The following is a 22685-nucleotide window of genomic DNA, read 5'->3' on the forward strand; positions in this document are numbered from 1 at the left end:
CCCCGGCTCGGCCCCGCGTCCCGCCCGCGTGCCCCGCCCAACACCTTGGGGCAGCCCCGGGGGTGGGAGGATCCCTCCCGGCCGCTGCTGTCTGCTGCGGGCTCGGTGCCTGGGGGAAGCGGGGAGTGGGTGGTTTCACTTTGCAGGACGAAATACGGTTTAAAGTCATTCAAGCCATAGGAGAAATGGAATTCGTTTTTTTTTTTTCCTTTAGGGTTGGCGGCTGCTGTGCATTGGCCTCTAGCACAAGAGCCTCGCTCCTCTGAGGGGTGCAAGTGGCCTGGCCGGGTAGGTGAGACCCCACGGGGGTGACTCGTACGGCTCCACTGAATCTCAATACCTAGCTCTACTTTACCCCCGGAATCATCTGGGGCTAAGTGTAAGCCGAGCAGAGTCAAGGTATCTATCCCAGGACTTGTGTTGATGATGTCCAAGGCTCCAGCATGCTCGCGGTGGGTTAGACACAGCAATGCCACGTTCCTGCTTCTGTTGCTAGGCTGCCCTGTCCGGGCATCTCCATGCAGCATCCAGACAAAGTCAGTGCTATCATCGAGGGGCAAACTGAGGCATGACACACTCGTGGCAGTAAAGTGCAGGTCTCCCAGGTGCTGGCTGCATGCCTTCATCCCTGAGTCAGCATGGGTCAGCCCTGGGGGTCTCTGCCTGTCCGCTGAGTGTTCATGCTTCCGGGCAGTGAGATGTGCTTACATGGTCTCCATACCCTACACCTGTCCCCCACTCAGGAGGGAAGACTGACCACAGAAGCAGCGCAAAGGATGGGGTGACTGCAAAGCACTGTGTCAGTTTTGCAAACCACCACACACCATCACTGCCACGGACAGGTCCACCACTGCCTCCTCCTTACAAATGAGTAAGCCAAAATCCAAATCTTGGCTTCCAGGCTGCTAATCCACAGGGAGGAGGCAGCCTCTACCCTCTGGACATCTCTTCCCTGAGCTGCCCCTAGCAAACAGCATAGCTTGGGGAGCGTAACCTTGCTGCTGGGGAGTAGAGCCAGCAGAACTTTTCTTGGATTATACTCCTTCTCTCACTACCAGCAGCTTCTGTGCAGTTCCTTTCCTACCCCCAAGGAAGGCGCTGGCTCCTGCCACGCCGAGATAAGCCACTTGCCAATGTCAGTGCTCTGGAAATAAGTAAACAGGAGGAGTAATTTGATTTGTACTGATTAAGCTGCTGGTGGAGGTGAAGTCTAAAAAACAAAGCAAGCACCCAAAGTGTTCTCCTCACTAGTATTTCAGTGCAGCAAAACTAAAAATATTTGTGTTTGTAAAAGTTTCCAGCCAAGAGGTGTTTTTTTCTATTATGAGCTGTTTGGAAGGAAGAGTGGTGAAAGGCAGGCACTGAGCTGCCCCATACTCTCAGGCTCTCTGCACTGCAGAGGTATATTGGGAGAGGAAGGAGGCCAGGAGGGCTGGGAAGCTTGAAAGGGCTGTCCTTAGGGGATTATTTTATTCCTCCACTGGAAAAATTAATCACTGCATAAAAGTTGTAATCACCAAGGAAAGTACAGAAATACCTGCTGTTTTATGCACTAAGGCAGAACAGACATGGGGTGAAAGGGTTAAGCTGAGAGCTGAGGTCTGAAGTGAAGTCTGTCTCCTCTGCAATCACTTAGCTTCAAAGGCACAAAAAGGAAGTTTGGGGTCTAAACTCCCACAGACAACAACTAGGGTCAAGCCTGAGAGTGCCATGTGGGCTGCCAAAATCATCTCTCTGTACTTCCAAATGCCCGTCCGCAAGATGGGGAGGGTAATGTGGTCGTGCAGCACAGCATGTGAAGAGGGCTTGTTTGGGAGGCTCTCAGACATGTGGAACACATAAGAGTCTGAAAAAACAGCATATCACACCCTTCAGAAAATATCGCTCTGTCCCTGGGTCGCTTGTTGTCATTTATGACTAAACTACAGTGTGATGCAGAAGGAATTTGAGACCCTTTTCGAAGCTGCTGGCAGCTGATCTCCTTGGATGCTTTCATTCACAACCTCCTCCCTCAAACTCTGCAGGACTGTCCCCTGTGCTCGGATCCATTCCTACTTTGTCCTCTCTGCTACCTACCCTCACCGTGCTCAGTTTGCTCACTGCAGCTCTGTTTTCCTTTGATGATTAACTCCAACTGTCCAAACACACAGGGCTCTGGGGGAGCTGTTCAGATGCCTGAACGCAGGCATCAAGTGCCATTTTCTGTGCCCTGGAGTCTCCTGCCTGGCCCTGGCTGCTGCCCCAGGAGGGAGTGGACCTGCCACAGGTCTGATACCACATCTTCCAGCCCCATACAGATGACTTGGATCACTATCAGTGCCTAAAATGACATTAGACACCCATGTTTTGGGCACCAGAGCAGCTCCCCAGATTACTGCATTTTTATATTTAGTTTCTTTGTTTTCCTTGTCAGTGTGCAGAAGGAGGTAAATCCAGCCTCTTGGGAAGGAGGGGGTGAAATTGACCCCACAACCTGAGTTTGTGTCTTTTTTTCCCATAGCCCATGTTCTGCACTCCATTTGCTCCATGGATGCTATTCTGCAGCCTCCCACTCCTTTTGCCCACATTGATGTGAGAGATCTCAACCTTCCTATACATAAGGAATCCAATCTTCAAAACTGTGAATACCCACAAGAAAGTATCTGTTTTCCTGTTAGCCAACCACAAGCCCTCAGGGAGAAACAAAGCCTAAGATCTCCCTTCAACCAGACCTAATGTCAGCAAGCTGTTCCCTTCACCAGTTGCTGAGCTTACATAGTTTCAAATTGATGTTGTTAATGCAGTGACAGATGCACAAGGTGCCATTAGTAGGTCTTCTTAAATGGAAGCATAATTTTTACCCATCAAGATCCTTTTGCCACACTGGTGCTTGCAGCCTTCACTGGGGAATAAGAGCCACATCAGAGAGCTGGTTGTAATTTCAACAGCCTTGTGGAAATGCATCGACAACAGATGTGTGCTAGTTTGGGGCTAGTCTGAGTCAATGCAGCCATGCTCAAGCAGGTTCACCTCTTCCTGCACTGAAAGCTGCATCTAGTTTTGGGTTATTTGGCTTATGATCATGTTTGATTAATTTGCAGGACCAAACCCAACATCTGCCTTTGTGGGTGGGACAATTCATATTGGCTTTACTGGAGTTTATTCAGGGTATAATGACTTTTACCAGACAAAAGGTACCTCACAGCAGGGACTGGGACAGCATCTCCCTTAATGCACTGCAAATGAGGCTTAGGAGAAAGTCACTTGGTAATAGAAGCTGAGAGCAGAGCTCCCCAGCCCTTGAGTAGCTGCCTTCACTCAGAGCCTACAAACAAGGAGACAATTAGCGGTGCTTGCGGTGGGCTGACTTTCTGTGATGTGGTGGTTTGCCCACTGGGATCTTGTCTGAGGTCAGCAGCCCATTTCAGATCATGCAGCACAGGGCAGCTTTCAGATGGGAACAATTTTTGGTAGTGGCCATCATTACAGGCTGCACATGAGATCATTTAATCTTCTGTAGACACTTTTGGAAGTCTCCCTGAGACTGGCTTATGAGCACAGCTGCACAGTCCCACATGCATGTGGAAGGGAAAGGGACTACTCAAAGAGGAGAAAAGAATTACCCTTACTCCCTCCTTCTCTGGGGGAACTATTCCCACCATGGGCTCTGTTCCATCATGTCAATAAAACTGGAATCAACACTAGTGCTTGAATTTTCAAGACAGCTTATCAACCCACAAACACTGGAGGGAAAAATTGTTCCCCATTGGGCCATGTGTACTGTTTAAAATGTGTTGTGGTGGGTGGGGAGGCTAAGGTGAGGAAGCGAAGTGCCAGAAATGGCTTTTCTGCAAAGCTGGCAGCTTAGAAAAGGAGCCAGTGGAGAGATCTGACTGCTGCACAGTGCACTGTGGAGAATTCAGGTGCAAGCTACAGGGATTTTCTCATTGGAATCTCCTTCCAAGAGGCAGGCAAGCTTGCCAGGTACCAGATGTTTTTGACTAGTTACAAAGAGCTGCAGTCAAAGCCGTTCAGATTGCAAGCTTCTTTTGTGAGCATGCTTGTGGTCTGCTGGCAGCTCCCTAATTAAGCTGAGTCTGGAGGAGAAGAGGCCCAGAGATCTGCATGCTTTTCAGCCACATGAGTCTGAAGAAGGTTTTTACCATTTTTACTGACCATGGGGCAAGTGTCGTGGTGTCTGCACACAGCAGGAGGTAGGGTCAACACAAAAGCATCTGAACAATGCCAGAGGCTCCTGATAAAGAAGGGAGGGTGTTTTGTGAATGACACACAGGAGTGTTTCTGGCTTGGTCACTCATGTCCTGGGTGACCTGGACTTCATTGAGGTGTTGGGGGCTGAGTCAGTCTGTGCCAGGCAGTGGGCTTTGCTCTGTGCCTTTGTGCTTGGGAAGCCTTGTCTGAATACCCATCAGAGGGAACATGCCATACATTTGGAAATCCTTGGCAGCAACGAGGCTGTTGCTGTCTCCTGTGTTGGCCTGTGGCTGAGGGACAGGACAGAGGGTGGCTGAAGGGCAGAACTCCTGGTTGGGACATAGTGCTCTCTGAATTATGTTTCCTAGAGAAACATGCCCAAATAGTACATTTTGGAATAATTTTCAAGATTCTCTATCCTGGGGTTGGGGTATTGAGTCCTTGATACTGTCTTCTGCTTTCTGTGCCCAGAAGAGCTGGACTTGAAACTGAACTGGGCAGCATGCACTGTGGCTGGATGACCCTGTGGGGACACAATGTGAACTGCTTTGCATTGTGTCTATTAGGAACCAGATACAAATGCCCAGGTATTTGGTGTCTTGTTTTCTTTCCCTTTCCTGTGTACATGTCTTCACCTGAAGGGCCTGATGGGGTTACTCGGTGCTGCACACGCTCTCAGGGGCTTCAGATACCAGGCTTGGTGGCTGTTCAGAATGAAATGGTTTGCAGAAGTCTACAGAAGATCTACCTGCTGTTTGTCTGCTCTTGTTGATCTAAAGGGGGGGTACAAAGGAGATGGTGAAAGACTTTTCTCAGAGGTCTTCCGTGAATGTATACGAGGCTGTGAACAGAGGTTGCTGGGTGGCAGCAAGGGAAATTCTGACTAGGTATATAAAAAAACCCTCAAACCCACAACAATCAGCAAAGGAGGTCAAACACTGACCTGATCAAACTCTGAAGCTGGCCCTGCTTTAATTGAAGTTGGCCCTTTCTTTAATTCTAAGCATCTAATGAATGACCAACTGAAATTGCTGTTGGACTTAGTGACCTATATGATGTCTCCCAGTCCTTCAAGTCTTGCAGCTTAATAGATGATTAATGCCTTGCTAAATCAGACTATGCAGAGATGTATAGACTATCATCCAGACTGGATGCTTTTGAAAGGCTTTTAGGAAAGGCAGGGAAATAATATGGCACGTTCCTAACAGCCCAAATGAAACCTCTTCCATTGCCTATGCTGTGGACAAGGGCCAACCCTGGATGACATCCCAGTCCTAAAACTGGTACTGAACAAAGGAACTAACCAATGGCAGTATTTTCACACAGCTTGCATGAGTGCAGCTACAAATTCCCAACTCTTGTTTTGCAGTTTAAAGATAAAACAAACGTAATAAAAATTTTTCTATTTGGAAATATAATTCCCTCCACTGAACAAACCAGTGAGCAAACTTCTAGGGGTTGAGTTATGCAGGAGGTCAGGGTGTAGGTTATGAGCAGTCCCTTTTTGGCCTCAAACTGTATGAAAATCACAGCTCCAGCAAAGTCAATGGCAGTTTTGTCCCAGTGATTTCAGTGGGGCCATGGTTTCCAGGCATGGATTTGTGTTCTGCCTCAAGCCAACCCTGCTGCCATCAATCATACCTCTGTCAAACTAGTTGAGTGAATGAGGAGGTATTTGGTCCATGCAGAACAGCACTGTCTTGGCTTAAACAAATGGGTTCTTGTTTCAGGGGCAGATTTACCAAGAGATTTCTGTGGGTTGTCACCTGTGAATTAGTGTGACCTGTTGCTGAGGGTGCCCCTGGGTCATGAGATGAGGATGCTGCTACACCATAACTTAGCCCTCCATCCTGCCACACTTCCGTTAATTCCTGTATTTCTATTAGTTTGGGGTATTTTTTTTTTTTGTTCTTTCAGTTAAAAAAAAAAAAAAAAGGTTTCCTGTGTGATTTGATCTGGGAAACAGCTACACCAGGGATCTTCCCAGAGGATTGCCGTCCTCCCCCCATGGAATTAGAGAGCGACTTAGCTAAGCAGGACTTTCAGTGGTCTGTCAGCAACCCCAGCTCACTATCTAATTAATTCTTCCCCTCAGGCTTCAGGACTCTTTTTTTTGCCAAACAGACAAACAATTTCTGGTCCAATTTGAGATCCCTTTTGCTGTGTGCTGTTATCATGGGACCATACCACCCCAACAGATATTTCTGTCTTGACCAAACAGAAATTGTGTCTATATCTATATAGTCAAGACTCTGCATTCATCTCCATTATGGAGAGACAATTCCCTCTTAAATTTCAAAATGATTTATTGGCTCAGAGAGGCAGCAAAGCATCAGATCACAGAAGGAAGAGCTGGACAAAGCACTATTTGTCTACATAATGCGACTTGATATATGTGTCTATAACTGTTTACAGACTAGATCAGACTTTGACTGTACACACAACTGAATCCATCTTCCCTGCACATCTACATCTGGTAGATGCTGTTGGACATTACATTGCTGTCACCATGCTGAATGTATCCAAATCAATAGGTCCACGGAGAACATTTTTTTTCCCTGATTCTTGTAAGTTAAATTTTCTCCCTTTTATCCTTTGCAAGCAAATCAAACTGCTTAGATATTTCTGCATTGAAGATCTCTCCTTTCTGATGTAATATACAATGTATTAGATAAAGAATCTATGAATAATTTATGCCACCCACCATTCCTACTACTTTCTTTCCTAAGGATCTTTTTGTCTTCTCTAATGGCATGACTAAAGTACATCTATATCTTGGGACCAAAACACAGAAACCACCATCCCCACCCCACACTGCTACAACCATGAACACATATAGAATCACAGAATTATAGAATGGGTTGGGTTGGAAGGGACCATTACAGGTCTGACTTCCCTGCAGTAAGCAGGGACATCCTCAACTAGATCAGGTTGCTCAGAGCCCCATAAAGCCTGACCTTGAGTGTCTCTAGGGATGGGCCCTCCATCACCTCCCTGGGCTACCACCCTAGTAAAGAACTTCTTCCTAATGTCCAATCTAAATTTGCCCTTTTCTTGCTTAAAACCCTTGCCCCTTCTCCAAGTGCTACATGCCTTTGTAAATGGTCCTGTTGTGTGACTAAAAGCACTCCAGTTATGTTGAATGTCTTCATATGGACTGCCACAGCAGCAGCAATCCCACATACATGGCAATGGGCTGCAATGCCTGACCTTCTGAGCCTCCTGCCCATGCCACTGACTTAAAGATGCCTCATATTTGTAGCCACTGAATAGCTGGATTCCTGCCTGGCTTCATCTGGTGATAAAAAGGCTCAGGCCTCTGGAGCAGTCCTGATGAACTAAGAGACAGCGTTTGAGAAGGGTGGGGCACATGGGGAGCCTGCTGCCACTTTAGAGCCAAGCACAAGCACTTGAGGAGGTTTCAATCTCACTCCAGATCGACACCCTAACTCCAGGGCACTGAGGTCCAATTTGTTTCACTTTGTCCTGTCAGAGTGATTTGTCTTTGCACCTTGTTGAAGTTTCTGCTGTGCACTGCAGAATCCTGTAAGATTTGGCTGCTGCTTTTATAGAGAATTACATTTTAAGACCTGAATATGACAAAGCACTTAGAACAAGAGTCTACTCCTGTATTTAATGGTAGCAATGGGCTTGACGTGGCTAGATCAGGGGATGGAATGTCCTGCTGTAGCCTTTGTGAGTGTACAATCTTACAGAAAGCCCTGGGGACTTTATGCCCGATGGTATCACCACGGTACATGCACACCAAAACACCACACAGTGGAGCCTTAGATTATATACTAGTGTTTACAAGCATTATAGTTGATCAAGCTACTTATTTACCTAGATAATGGAAACCAAGCATGACTATTCTATGATTTTAAGAAGCTGTTTACCTAGACAATCGTAGAATCATAGAATCAGTCAGGGTTGGAAGGGACCACAAGGATCATCCAGTTCCAACCCCCCTGCCATGGGCAGGGACACCTCACACTAGATCAGGCTGGCCAGAGCCTCATCCAGCCTGGCCTTAAATACCTCCAGGGATGGGGCCTCAACCACCTCCCTGGACAACCCATTCCAGGGTCTCACCACTCTCATGGTGAAGAACTTCTTCCTCACATCCAGCCTGAATCTCCCCACTTCCAGCTTTATTCCATTCCCCCTAGTCCTATCACTACCTGATATCCTAAAAAGTCCCTCCCCAGCTTTCAGTCTGTCCTCATAGGAGAGGTGCTCCAGCCCTCTGATCATCCTGGTGGCTCTTCTCTGGACTCGTTCCAGCATGTCCATATCCCTCTTGTAATAGGGGCTCCAGAACTGGACACAGTACTCCAGGTGGAGTCTCACCAGAGCTGAGTAGAGGGGGAGAATCACCTCCCTTGACCTGCTGGCCACACTTCTCCTGATGCAGCCCAGGATCTGCTTGGCTTTCTGGGCTACCAGTGCACACTGACAGCTCATGTTGAGCTTCTCATCCACCAGCACCCCGAAGTCCCTCTCCTCAGGGCTGCTTTCTAGCCAGTGACTGCCCAGCCTGTATTTGTGCTTGGGATTGCCTCGACCTAGATGCAGGACCCTGCACTTGGTCTTGTTGAACCTCATGAGGTTGGCTTGTGCCCACCTCTCCAGCCTGTCAAGGTCCCTCTGGATGGATCCCTTCCCTCCAGCCTGTCTGCTGCACCACACAGCTTGGTGTCAGAAGCAAACCTGCTGAGGGTGCACTCATTGCCACTGTCCATGTCACCAACAAAGATGTTGAACAAGACTGGTCCCAGGACTGATCCCTGAGGGACTCCGCTTGTCAGTGGCCTCCACTGGGACATGGAGCCATTGACAGCCACTCTTTGGGTGCAGCCATCAAGTCAGTTCTTTATCCATCTCATGGTCCATCCATCAAACCCCTGTGTCACCAGTTTGGAGACCAGGATGTGGTGTGGGACAGTGTCGAAGGCTTTGCTCAGGTCCAGGTAAATGACATCAGTTGCTCTCCCCTCATCTATTAATGTTGTCACCTGTTCATAGAAGGCCACCAGGTTTGTTAGGCAGGATTTGCCCTTGGTAAACCCAAGCTGACTCCAGGAGAATGTGCCCCATGATCTTACCAGGCACAGAGGTGAGACTGACTGGCCTGTAGTTCCCTGGTTCTTCCTTCTTACCTTTTTTGAAAATGGGAGTAATCTACCTGGTGGTTTGAGATCAACCCTGTTTGGGAGAAACACCTGAAGCAAACTTTTGCTAGCTTGTCTGTGAAAGGGAAGAGGTGGTGATGATAACCCATAATGTTAATTCATCCTTGTTCAACCATGGCAAATTCTATGCAGTCAAACTCCTTCCATCTTGTTCCAAGCTATGGAACCCCTTGTCTTGCTCTATAAAGTTACTGTGTAGGTTAATGTGCCTGCTCTAAGTTATGCAGCCTGCACCCATACCCAGGTCCTGTAGCTGTGCTGTGGGATAGTGATGGTGGGCCAGATAGTGAATGGGATTGAGAACTGATTGAGGTTAAAAATGACCACTTTTTTTGTCTGGTTTTTGCTGAGGTCTGATCCTTTCTCTGGAGCAGTTTCCTTCCCAGCCACACAACTATACCAGCATGACTTATGAAAGTCATGAAGGCTGCCCTTCATCAGTCACAGGTCTGGGTCTTACATTTTGATATGGAAGGAAACTGGGTGAGCAACTTTTTCTGTGAGAAGAAACAGCATGATAGGGAACTTTGCTTTGTATGTGTCACACCTCCCGTGCTCCACATTTCCAAATACAAAACCCAGACTGAATTACTGCACTATAAAATGAGTTGAACCCACTGTGACCTGAAGACTGGTTCAGTTTTCAGCCAAGTCCATAATCCAAAGAGAATGAATGATCAGCAACGGGAAGAGAAATAAAAGTGCTGAGCAGAAGGAGTCAGCAGGTAGTCCTTAACAGTCAGCTAATCCTAGTGAATAATTTATTACAGCAATGCCACTGAGACTCCACTATCTTTTAAGCCAGTATTTCCTGGAAATGTTTTCTGCTCCTCTTGTATCATTTGCAAATTTGAAATATTTTATCCCAGTCTGCAATGCTATGATATTTGCAAAGGTCTTAGGAAATTATCCCATTCCACAAAGAGCCCACTTATATTGTCTCCGACCTCACTTGACTCTGGATGCTCTAGAGAAAGGACAGCTCTCTGTGAGTATACCCTGTGGCTCAGTGGCATGCCAGTGAGGAGTGTTACACATGCTCTGTGCCTCTGACAACAGAAACCAGCCTGCTGCTAAATCAAACACTCTCCTTGGACATGATGCTTTATCACCTCTCCTGTTCAAAAACAACCAATTGAATGTTAAAACTGTGGATGGAGCATCACACTTTTTGTCCTATCTTCAACCCTTCAAAGCTCATGACCTTTGTTGTATCATGTAGCAAGAAGCTATGCAGGTGAACTGGTCTCCCTGTAACTGATTTGAATGTCATGTTTCTTTTGCCTTTTTGACTGCCCCCATGTTCTATGATCAGTCAAGATAGAGATCAATTTGTCAGCTTCCTCCTCCTCATCATTCACCAGATTCTATCCAGTTCATATCAATTCCTGCTTTATGGGTTTATAAGTTACTGGTCTGTCATTCCTTCACCGCAGTAAGCACAAGTTTAACCACTCCATCAGCACAATTACTGACTTCACAATGCTTCACTATGCCCTCAAGCAGAGAGGATCTCTATTTGTTCTGCAATAAAGCAGGTCTTAATTAGGTTATTGCTCCTCCTGTGTAAATATCTCATTTTGCCTCTGGAATTGGGAAAGTTGACTCTATCTCTTGTTGTTTGGAAAAGGCCAGGTGTTATCACACAGCAATCTTTCACTTTCTGGACACAATTAATGTGCTGAATACTTTGCTCATGCTGTTGACAAGCCAGTGGTTTCTCTCTGATCAGACACTTAAAGCTACTGATTTTACTTGTGCTTTGTACTGCTTGGTAGGATGGGTCCAACCCAGCCCATGGTTTTACATGTTTAAAAGGGAAGTCAATCCGTTACTGCTGGTTTGGATTCACAACAGTATTAATTAATACAAATTAAATTATTCTGTAATGAGAATCCATAAAGCATTGTGGAGACCTTATGGCAAGGGACAGAGTGTTTTCATAGCATGATAAAGCTGAGAAGAAATGACAGAAGCTGGTGTTTGGCTGCCACAAAGAAAACTTTGTCAAGCTACATTCACAGCTGAATTTCAGGATGCCTCACATTTTATCTTGTTTTCAAAACTCTTTAATCCCCTTGGGTTCTCTTCGGTCAACCAGAGAATGCAAACAGTGATAATTTTGTTGAGTCTGAGAAAAAGGTTCACCTTGCCTTTTGTTGCCACTAGCCTTCTGTGGAAAAAAATGAGATAACACTACATAGAAGTGCTTCTTGCAAATGCTACCACATGCTCCTTTAAGGTTATTTTAGTTTAGGTGACAAGTTAAACAATATCTCTGTCTGTTTATTTGCCACATGGAAGTCCTTTGGCTGACTTTGTTAATGATTCACTCTTCAGCTTGGAGTTAATTGTTTACTAACTGTTAAACTGTGTGCACTAGAAAATGCCTTTGGGCTCTTAAGTCAATGGGAAAACCAGCAGAACAGACATGCCTAGTGCTACTATAGCTGCTCGGGCATGCTGGTCTCGCAGCTCCTGGCTATGCTGCTTCTGCTTCATGTACAGGTCTCTGGGGATAGAGTGGAGTTACATCCCTACCTGACGGCAAAAATGGAAAAACACCACTCACAGACAATACAGCCTCATGGGGGGCTGCAGTGCCTTGCTGTCTTTCCAATTGGTCTGCATTGCAAGCAAAAAACCAAACCCTAATGACCCTTCTCTGAAAACGGCGGGTTTTCTCACCACCCCCGGAGCAGCTTGTGGAGCATGGTACAGGCACATCCTGTCTGAAGACCTGGCTGCAGAGAATTTGGTTTATCATGAATATTGGAGGTGCTGACCCGAGGTGGGCAAAGCCCTGCAGGACAATGACTACTTTTTGTTGTGCTTTTTTAGAGACACCAAACCTTGATGGGCCTTTTCTCTTCACAGGGAAGCAAAGTCTAACACATAAAGAGATGGCTTCTGCCCATCCTGGATATTGTGGACTGCTGCCATAAAAATGATACTGGTTCTGCAAGCCACTACTAAACGTCCAAATGCCTCAGCATGTGGTTAGCAGGACACACTTGATAATCCATTCTCTTTGTCCAGCTGCAGTGATGGATTTTGTGAGGTATAGTGAAACTTTTGCATTTATTTAATATCTAAGAATGAACAGCTGTCATATCATAACTGATACAGCCCAAATCTGAGTTTGAAAAGGCAATATTCAAGATGAAGCCTTTGGCAGGGCTTCCTGAATCTGTAAGCTAGTCCCTAAACATTCAGGAGAGAACAGAAAGGAGAATGATTAAGGCTCAGAGTGATGGCTTTGAGTAGCTTCAGGGCTCCCACAGAATTCAAGCATAGGCAGGAAGGAACATAAAAATAGAAGCATGGAGTCAAATCAGGCTCTGCAGCCCAGCTGCATTCCAGTTTAATAGCCCTGCATTCCCATCTGAACCACCCTGGACTAGGTGCCAGATACCCATCTCAGCTGCATTCCCAATGATGCTGGAGGACTCATGTCTGAGTGGTAATATCACAAGCAAGATCAGATTCTGGCCCTGCATTGGCCTCAGTCCTGCTTTCCAGACTCACCCAACTTGCTGACAAATCTGGTTAGTTTTCTAGAGACACATGGCTGATTATCAGCAATTTAATAAAAATGTGGGTTTGACTGACTGCTAATGGGATAGGCTGAGATAGGTTCAGCTGCTTAGTATGGGTTACAGTTTTACTTGCAAAGACAATAAGCACAGAAATCTATCTAGGATGACATAATAGAAAAACATTAAAATCTCCCTTATGAGACAAGCAATGTTTCTACATGCATTTAATATAAATGTCTTGTTTTCAGCTGGTTTCTTGCTACAATTTTCTGCTTGTGTCTTCCAGGGAGATTTATTTTTCCATTGTATTTTTTCAGTTTGTTTCTGACGTTGGCAATGTGCAGGAACAAAATAATAAAGATCAGAAGAGACACGATTTCTTTTCACCTCCCCCTGCTAATTTTACCTTGCAGAAAGTTCAGTAAGGTTTACCTCTCTCCCTTTGCACAGCAAAGATTTAAACCAGCTCATGCTGGTATAGTGAAAGGTAAGCTCCCAGATACCAGGATTATCAAGTGCAATTTTACAATCTAATTAGTGGAGAATTAAACATTGCACCTTGCTGAGACAGTTGAGCTGCTCTTGCCAGAAGGGTTTTACCACCTGTGTAGGGTAAGAAGTCTTTTTACTTGCTCTACAGAGGGTAAAAGCACTTGATGGAGAAATAATGAAGCCTCATCCACTCTGTCCAAGCCCTGTTTATGATTTAGGCCGTATATTTTGGAACAGCCCTGCCAACAGATGGGGTTTGCAAGCATCATGTAACAGAGAAATGCTCATCTAGGCTGTCCTTTCACTATTTTAGTCTCCAGATAGCAATGGACAAATTCTAACCTGGAAATTCCTGTTCTCCCTTCACACCCAAGCTTCCCTCCCAGATCTGTGACCACTTCTGTTAAGCCACAGAAGTTCTCAGTGATTTATACATAAAGCACCACCGCTGGTTTGGGTCTCCTGGATTTCATATATAATTTGCTGAGGCAAACCAATAAAAAGAAAATTTGAACCCTATTTTAAGGTTACAGTTGCAGAAAAAGGGTAGGAGATGCCTACAGCCTCTGATTTGGGAGGTAGATTAGTGGAAAGAGATAAAGGCTGCCCAAGATGTTATCAAGCGCTAAAACCAATGCTACAGAGGAGATCATCCTGAGTGGCTGAGGAAACAGAAGCTCAGAAAGGAGGCTTGACTGTTCTAGTGGAAACATCTGTCTCCTCTCAAGCAGTCAGAATATCTGACCTATTTTCTTCTGCTGCTGCTCTCCACCAACACTCATCCTGTCAGGACTGATAGAAACTGCTGTAGCTTGTGAGTGGCTGAATCCTGTCATGGCAGGGCATTCTTTTCCTCCAATGAAATGCTTCTGTTACTGACTTCTGAAGGCATCTTTTAAGGATACCTTCCCTGGAGGGTTGGCACTAATGCAGGTACGTGGGTGCAAATACCTAGCCTAGACGTGTTTTAAGATGTCACATGTGAATATGGTTTGCCCTGCAAGTAATGATTGATCCCAAATATTGGAGAGCACAGATGCTCTGTGAAGACCTCCTTACTACCCTCATCCTTTCCTTCAGTTAACAAAAAAAAACCCATTAATGGCCTTCAGTGATAAAAGTTCATCAATGCACCTATAGTCTCCCACTGCCTCCTCCTGCTACTGTTTGTACCAAAACCTTAAATCTGGTTTATTTTAATAGAAGATGCTATCTGTGAGCACCATGCAGTGTGCATCTTGAACGTGACCAGAGGAGATGAAAGAAAGGAAAAGGGAACCTTGGCACAGAGATGATGCAAGGTGAAATGAAGTACATGAATTCAGCATGGAAGCCTTTGCATCCACAGAAGAGCTGCCTAGTTGCTCCAAATCATCCCATTCTGCAGCCTGCAAGCATGCCCCAAACCTTGCCACCTGATATCTCCAAAGGTTTGCAGTACAAGTGCTGCTGCTATCAGACTGCATGCCCACCTGCAGGACATGTGCTCAGAGGTGAGCTTTTTTATATTAGATGGCATCCTAGGTAGGAAAATCAGAACACATGGGTCTGCCTAGTAGGATGAGCTCAGGGGATCAAAACATTCTTCCACCCAAATGAATAGGATGTTCCTTAGCTGGATTTTTCAAGGATTTGAGATGACTTGAAAGGACTGAGACAAATCCTGATTTTCAGATGCACTGAAAGCAAATAGCAATAAGGAGACCAGCATGGCTAGTCATCACTGACCAAACTCAAGGTTCATGATCAGACCTATGCATGCCATACCTCAATTTGTGAAATGTTTCAAAGTAAAGTTCTTAACCAAATCAGCCACTTGGCACAAACTTCTTAATGCCTTTTTATTTTTTTTTTAGGCGTGTGATGAATGAAAGTAATCTTTCCCTGCCAGCTTGACGGTTAGTAAAACTGTTGCTTGTCAAATGTAATGCTGCTGCCAGGAAAACCATGCAATTTTTTTTTCTTTTTGTAATAAATGGAAGAAGTTTCCCTATTTCTTCTCTCCACCTCTCTAAGACCATTTATGGCCTGACAATATACTATCATGGGTTGGTTGAGCATCCTCGACCTGCCATAGCCAGTGGATGGAAGGCCTCCAGCACATGGCAGGATCAGTCCTGCAGTTCCCATGTATGTCTTATGAGCCATGCATAAAAGAAGAATAAATTGCAAGATTAAGTGCTGCTTATTTCTCCCCCATACAACACTTTGTAAATTAAAACCTACTTCTGTCCATTAATTCTTGCAGACATTCAGACAAGTTTGAGAGAAAATCAACATCCTTCAAAATCCCATGAATCAATGCCAGCTTTTAGCATATGTCACAGCCTCAAATCAAGCTATAACATGCTTGGCAAGCCCAGTCCTTGATAGAAAAGTAAACACTTTACCTTTCTTGGTTTCACTTTGTCATGGTAGTCATATTGAAAAATCCCCTTGTAGCTAAGTCCTAACCACCAAGGAATTCCCTGTTTGTCCTGGAAGAGAAACCAGAAGGAATTATATTGAAAGAGACAGGGAAATGCTGGAGATTTTCCAGGTTGTTATTCAAAATGAAGATTTGTCCCTAAGTAATACCTGTGAATGTCTGGGTGCTGTTAAATTTACCTCAGCTGAATTTTCTCAAGTCACAAAGCTCCATGGTGTTTAGGAGAGATCTGCTTCACTTTTGGCCGTGAAATATAAAACTGTTTAAAATGCATCACGTGTGATTAAGTTACTCAAAATGCTGCTAGGGAAGGTGAGGAGGTTTGACATGGGTCCCTTGTGCAGTGGTGAATCCTTTTTCTCTTCCTTGTAAATTATTCAGTCTGAACACTCAGAGATTGGAGAGGAAGGAAATTGAATCACCCAGCTGACTTGAATTATGTGCAAAGATTTTAGCATTAATCTTGGAAATGTAGCAGTAATGGGATCTGAGAGCTACAAAGTGATAAGGTCTGGCAGGCTTGGACCCAACTGCTTTGTGTCTGAGTGTGCAATAAAATGGCCTTATGGAGTAATGGCTGACATCTGATATCAGATTCTTTGCAATTTACTGGAGTCCTCAATGAAATTATATCTGTTCTGTTAATGTGATAGAGGATGGCAGGGTAAACCAAAACCCAACACCCCCATCAGGCTGAAGCAAACCCTGTTATGTCCAGTATTTGCTGCCTCATTGCTGCTCATAAGTACGTATTGGTCACGGAAGTTCACTTCAGTAGTTCTCCAGTTTTCACAGGCTTGAAGACCCACCCCAATCCACCAGATCTTTCTTGATCTTGAGTAGTTCAAGAGATCTGGATTCGTGCTGGAGGGGTCCTAACCTCCGGCAAAAAATGAGGCTAATGCTTTTGGCAAAATGTTAGCAGGAACAGACTAGAAACACCTCTCCTTGAGACAGGTTCAGTTGGATACTTGTGTTTTTATGGTATCCCATGTGTGCAAGATATTACACATGTATGATCTGTGCAGAGAGATAATGATGAAACACATCAAAACCTCAGGAGTGATAAATGAGGGAATATACTCTGGGGAGTGCAGATCTATCTTTCTTTATGTTTATTGATTTCTCTACTTAAAAAAAAATAACAACTCCATTCAGCTAGTTAGGCATGGAAGTAATAATAACAATAATAACAACACTAATAATAATAAAATGAGAGTGGAAGATTTGGTGATAAATTGTAAGACAAAAGGACAAAGGATTTTGTGAGTGCCTTCATGAAATCCACATAATTAGAAGGGGAGAGCTGTCTGGAGAGGGCAATGTGTTATCTCTAGAGTATGGGACAATGATTTGGCATAAAAGAGAGATATCTGTATCCATCTAACTACATCTCTGCAATCTGAAGGTCATGGCTGCCCATAGTTAGTTGCTGACTGGGAACAGTCTGACCTCCAGAGCTTGCTGCAGCTTGTGGGCTGAACATCTCCAGCACAATAGGACTGGAAGAGCTTTATCAACAAGAGCAGAATTTTCCTCTTTAGAACTGTGTTTACCAAACATTCACTACAGAGTTGAAATAAATTTATCCTACTACAGGAAGTGAAACCAGACTTTAGTAGCAGTGTATTGTATTCTGAAAGCAGGATGGTTATTTGTCCCTCTCTCCCCCCCTCCCTCTCCAAAAACAGTTTAATTCAAGAAATGACCCTTTTTTGCTGCACATACCTTTACTGCATAATAATGCACTCCATATGTTGGGAGGGATTCTACAATGCTCATGTAACTGCAAAATAACACATAAAAGAATAACATGTCTGGGAAGCTGATAGGATGATCTGAGAGAAAGACATTAATTATTAAATAATTAAGTGCATAAGTACTTAAAAATAAATCATTAGATGAGATGGAAGACATAGTTACATATTGTATTTACAGTCCAGTATAAACACTTTCTGATAAACAAAGGTCACCAAAAATGACTCTTATTTCACTTACTTCACAATTGCTTGACCTCTTGTCTGACCATTTAGTTTCTTGTAATGTTCAATGACTCGATCCTCACTGGAAAGGAAGATATTTTATGTTATGGCAGTACCATGACTAAGAATCTTGCCAAATGGTGAAGAGATAATTCTGTTAACACAGCTACTGACTGAGGGAATCAAAAGATGTCAATGAAAAGTGTTAGATAAGGGGATTTGATGCAGCCCAGGGTAAACAAGGCAGAATCTCAGACTAAGAATAAAAATTGTTTTCCTGGAGCTGGCTTTCTGGAAGAATCTTTTCTTAATCACAAACAAGGTATCTATGTATACAGATTTTTTTCCTCTCTGCATTACTTTCGTTATCTACAAATGATTCCCATGATATTACAATGTGTGAAAAACAGATGTGTGTGGAGCTGCTCAATCTCTGCTTTGCCCTAGCTGGTGCAGCTTCTTTCCAACACCACCAAGTTCTCTGAAAGCTAGAGTAGGTTTCAGAAACTGATAACCCGTACTAGCCCAAGCCTCACAGATTACTCCTCACTGCAACTGCACAAAATCATGTACAGGAGCACAAGTAGAAGTACTCTGAAGAAATCTCTCTCAGCAAGGAGATGAAGTCCTAGTGCACACAGAGGCAATGTCTATAGAAGCACATTAAACAGTGGCACACTCAGACTTAGTTCCCTTTGCTGTTAAAGTTCTGATGTGCCTTTGCAGACTTTTGGATTACACTGATTTTATTCCCCCAGGCAATTCCTGGCTGTGTGTTGGGACTTAGCATGGGCCAGGGCCTATTCCCAACACTGCTGTGGAGACGAGAGAATTTCATAGTATATATGGATGCTCTTCCACACCAGTGGGCCTCTGTGTCACAGAACAGTCCTGTGTGTGTTGGATGCACACATGTTGAGACATTCATCTATACAGACTAGAGATTCAGCATCCAAGAGGAGATCAGAATGATGCAAATGACAGACTGAGAGGTGTTTGTGATTTTGCTTTTAAACAGAACCAGAACTATTGGATGCATACAAACAGCTGTGCTACCAAGATTGTAGCATGGCAAAGTGTAAGACGAGCATCTCCTTTCAAAGGTTCACAGCACTCGCCTGTGATTTCAGTAGGACTCTTCTCGATCTACAGCCACACAAATCATCACAGCCTCCACACCTGGTACTTTCAGACTGGTCTGACTTTGGTTCTTCTCTAACTTCCAGCAACATAATGCCCTGCAGGACCATCTCTGTTACATGTGTGTGACAGACTATGCAAGTTCTCAGGTTTAACCCCACTCTCTTGCTATTTATGTTGCAACACCAAGGATATGGAATCTCTTGAGTCCTCTCAAGATGCTGTACAGACCTTGTACAAAAGGAAGGAAACCTAAACCACCTTTATGCCACCTTTGTGTACTCCCCACCTGGCACTGCATGAGCTTCCAGTAGTACCAAGTGTCTATCTAATGCCATTATGCCACGTGTGGTTTAGGCAAATGTGAACTGGCACTGCTCCCTTTCTGCTTGTCTTAGATCCAGCTGGGACCCCTAATGGGGTCTTTAATGGGAGCCACGCTGTTCCCACCATGTGGTAATCCTTCCCCAGGCAGAACTGAAGCTGGGTTTATTGCTAGACAGTGTGAAGGAGCACACAGCAGTGTGGGATGGTATGGTAGATGACCTCAGCACAATTGCTCAGACATGCCCACGGGGACTTCTGTGGAAAGCTGCAAAGCATTTCACAACCCTGCTGCCTTTTCCAAATGCATCCTTTTGCCAGAAAGGTCTGTGTGGATCCAGAATCTCTTTTAGAAAGAAATTTCCCTGGCTCTGCTGGGCACAGCCTTTGTAATGCCCTCAATGATGTCATAGGTCAAGGCCACACAGAGCCTGCTGTGACATCACACACAGGAGGTTCTGTTGTGTGACAAACTGCACTGTGACATGCTAAACAAGAGGTGCTAGGCCCAGATGGGGCATGAGGTCCGGCACAGGGGAGCTGAGGACTGTGCATCCCTCCCTGGTAACGCAGGAGGAGGACCAGAAATACCAGTGTATTGGGCAGAGAGCAATTCAAAGTAGAGAGTCTGTTGGGCTGTCTGCAGGGCCAGCTGTTCCTCCACAACCCTGTAACTTGTCTGGGGGTAACTGCTTTTCTTACTCACCAGTTGATTTCCCCCAAAGGTCACTTGAGAAAATAAAAGGACTGCTCTTAGGGCAAGGAGAAGGGATGTCCCACCAGCGTGCCACAGCAGGTGCAAGGTGCTGGTTGACTCAGTGACATGAGTAAAGCAATGGTCCAGCTCTCCCATCAAATCCTTCAGAGTAATTTCAATGCTTAGAAAATGATTTGTGAGCTATAAATTCAACAGCTATGAAACCATAGTCAGCCCACTGATCCAAGCAAGTACTGCAGAAGTTATGGGTGTGCACATGAAGGCAGAGCCTGGATTCCTGCCATGATTATCAGAAATAGGATTACTTTTGGAGTAGTAACCAAATTATGTGAGAATTCAGTACTGGACAACCTCCAAAAAATATCATTCTTAATAAAGAAGATAGACAGAGAGGGCTTACAGCCCTTTGAAATTACCTCTTAAAACCATGATTACATGTGGATGTAATTCCTCTCTGTCTCAGACAGGAACAAACCAGGAGTGACTTCTCAGAAAACAATGGAGTGTCTCCAGTGGAAAATGCTCTTAGCTTTGGTTTCCACTCTCTGCACTTTATTGTAGAGATCAGCTTCTCATATTGATACCATTCAAGTAAAGAATAGATGTACCTACAGGATGATTACCTGATGGGATTCTGGATGTGCTCTGCTTTTGTACAAATGATTACTATAAAATAATGGACATGTTCCTGGGCTATAATCCTTGGCTGGGGAAGTCAGTCAATGGCCCATTCCCTTCAAAAGGACAAATCAGATGTCAGGGAGCCTTCCTGAACATAGGATGAATAAAGTTATGTTCTCAACCCATACTCAAATATGTGGGATAGTCTAGACTCAACCCAATTCTCCTTAAGAAATGCAGATAACACTCTCTATACCCTCTGTTGTTAAGACATTGATGATCTTCCTTTCCTTTCCACCTATCTATAAGAAAGGAAGAAAGGAGGATCCGGGGAACTATAAACCTGTCTGTCTGACCTCGGTACCAGGCAATGTCATCTTGAGTGCCATTACACACCATATAGAGGACAACCAGGGGATCAGGCCCACTCACAATGGGTTTATGAAGGGCAGGTCCTGCCTGACCACCCTGATCTCCTTCTATGACAGGATGTCCTGACTGTTCGATGAGGCAAAGGCTGTGGATATTGTCTACCTAGACTTTCGAAAAGCCTTTGACAGTGTTTCCCACAGAATTCTTGTGGACAAACTGGCTGCTCATGGCTTGGATGAGCACACACTGCTGGATAGAGCACTGGCTGGCTGAACAGGCCCAAACAGTGGTGGTCACTGGAGTTAAATTCAGCTGGTGGCTGGTCACAAGTGGTGTCCCTCAGGGCTCAGTGCTGGAACCACTTCTGTTTAACATCTTTATGGATGATCTTGATGAAGACATAGAGTTTATCATCAGTAAGTTCACAGATGACACTGAGTTAGGTGGCAGTGTTGATGTGCATGAGGGTAGGGAGGCTTTACAGAGGGACTTGCATAGGTTGGATCAATGGACCAACATTAACAGGATGAGCTTCAACTAGGCCAAATGCCAGGTCCTGCACTTGAGTCACAACAACCCCATGCAATGCTACAGGCTTGGGGAAGTGTGCCTGGAAAGCTGTCTGGTAGAAAGGGACCTGGGGATTCTAATCGACAAGCAACTGAATACGAGCAAGCAGTGTGCCCAGGTGGCCAGGAAAGCCAATGGCATCCTGGCTTGTATCAAATGCTGTGTCCAGCAGGAGTAGGGAGGTGATTGTCCTCTTGTACTCAGCTCTGATGAGGCCACACCTTGAGTATTGTGTCCAGTTTTGGGCACCTCAATAAAGGAGAAATGTGGAGGTGCTGGAGTGCAGAGGAGGGCAGCAAAGCTGGGGAAGGGCCTGGAGAATAAATCTTATGAAGAGTGACTGAAGGAGCTGGGGCTGTTCAGTTTGAAAAAGAGGAGGCTGAAGGGAGACCTCATTGCTGTCTACAACTACGTCAAAGGACATTGCAGAGAGACTGGTGCTGGTCTCTTCTTACAAGGAATTAGTGATAGAAGAAAAGGGAATGGCCTCAAGCTGCGACTGGGTAGGTTTAGACTGGACATCAGGAAAAATCTGTTCATGGAAAGAGTGGTCAGGCACTGGAATGGGCTGCCCAGGAAGCTGGTTGAGTCACCAGCCCTGGATGTATTTAAAGGTTTAGATGTGGTGCTTCAAGGTATGGTTTAGGGGTGAACTTTGTAGAGTAGGGTGATCCTGAGGGTTTTTTCCAACCTGAATGTTTCTGTGATTCTGTGATTGTGCAATGTTTTGAAGCCTACAGATATTGTGCCAGAGAAGTATCATCCTTGCTGCTACTTTTGGACAAAAATTGTAAAGCCTGAATTATCAGTTGAGCTATTAATATTTAAAAGTGAGATTTGTTGCCTTTCACCTTTCTGCAGCACTGGGCTAGTCACACTTTGGGAAAAGAAACAGATACTCCAGAGAACAATTCATCCCATCAGCAAAGGAAGCTGAGGGCACCTAGTTCAGATGGAGATGTCCGCACTGAAGAAATGTTCATGGTCAAATGGATCCCACCCCAGCTATGTGACAGTCAGTCTTCTAACAACTCTTTAACTTCCTTTTCATTCCCTGCACAGGAAGGATCGTCCAGCACAGGGATCATTTTCTGATTCCAGTTTTGGGACAGA

General features: G+C 44.9%; 1 protein-coding gene across 1 annotated transcript in view; it reads right to left on the reverse strand.

Moving 5' to 3' along the window:
• FRMD4A (FERM domain containing 4A) overlaps positions 1 to 22685 on the reverse strand; it is a 197240-nt gene that overhangs the window by 32103 nt on the left and 142452 nt on the right. Inside the window, exons 9-11 of the mRNA XM_054399433.1 lie at positions 17844 to 17909; positions 17574 to 17631; positions 15808 to 15894 (exon numbers count right to left, since the gene is read on the reverse strand). Of these exons, the coding sequence (XP_054255408.1) occupies positions 15808 to 15894; positions 17574 to 17631; positions 17844 to 17909 (211 nt within the window). The remainder of the gene's footprint in view (positions 1 to 15807; positions 15895 to 17573; positions 17632 to 17843; positions 17910 to 22685) is intronic.

This window comes from Indicator indicator, chromosome 3 (assembly GCF_027791375.1).
Source record: "Indicator indicator isolate 239-I01 chromosome 3, UM_Iind_1.1, whole genome shotgun sequence".
Classification (NCBI taxonomy): Eukaryota; Metazoa; Chordata; class Aves; order Piciformes; family Indicatoridae; genus Indicator; species Indicator indicator.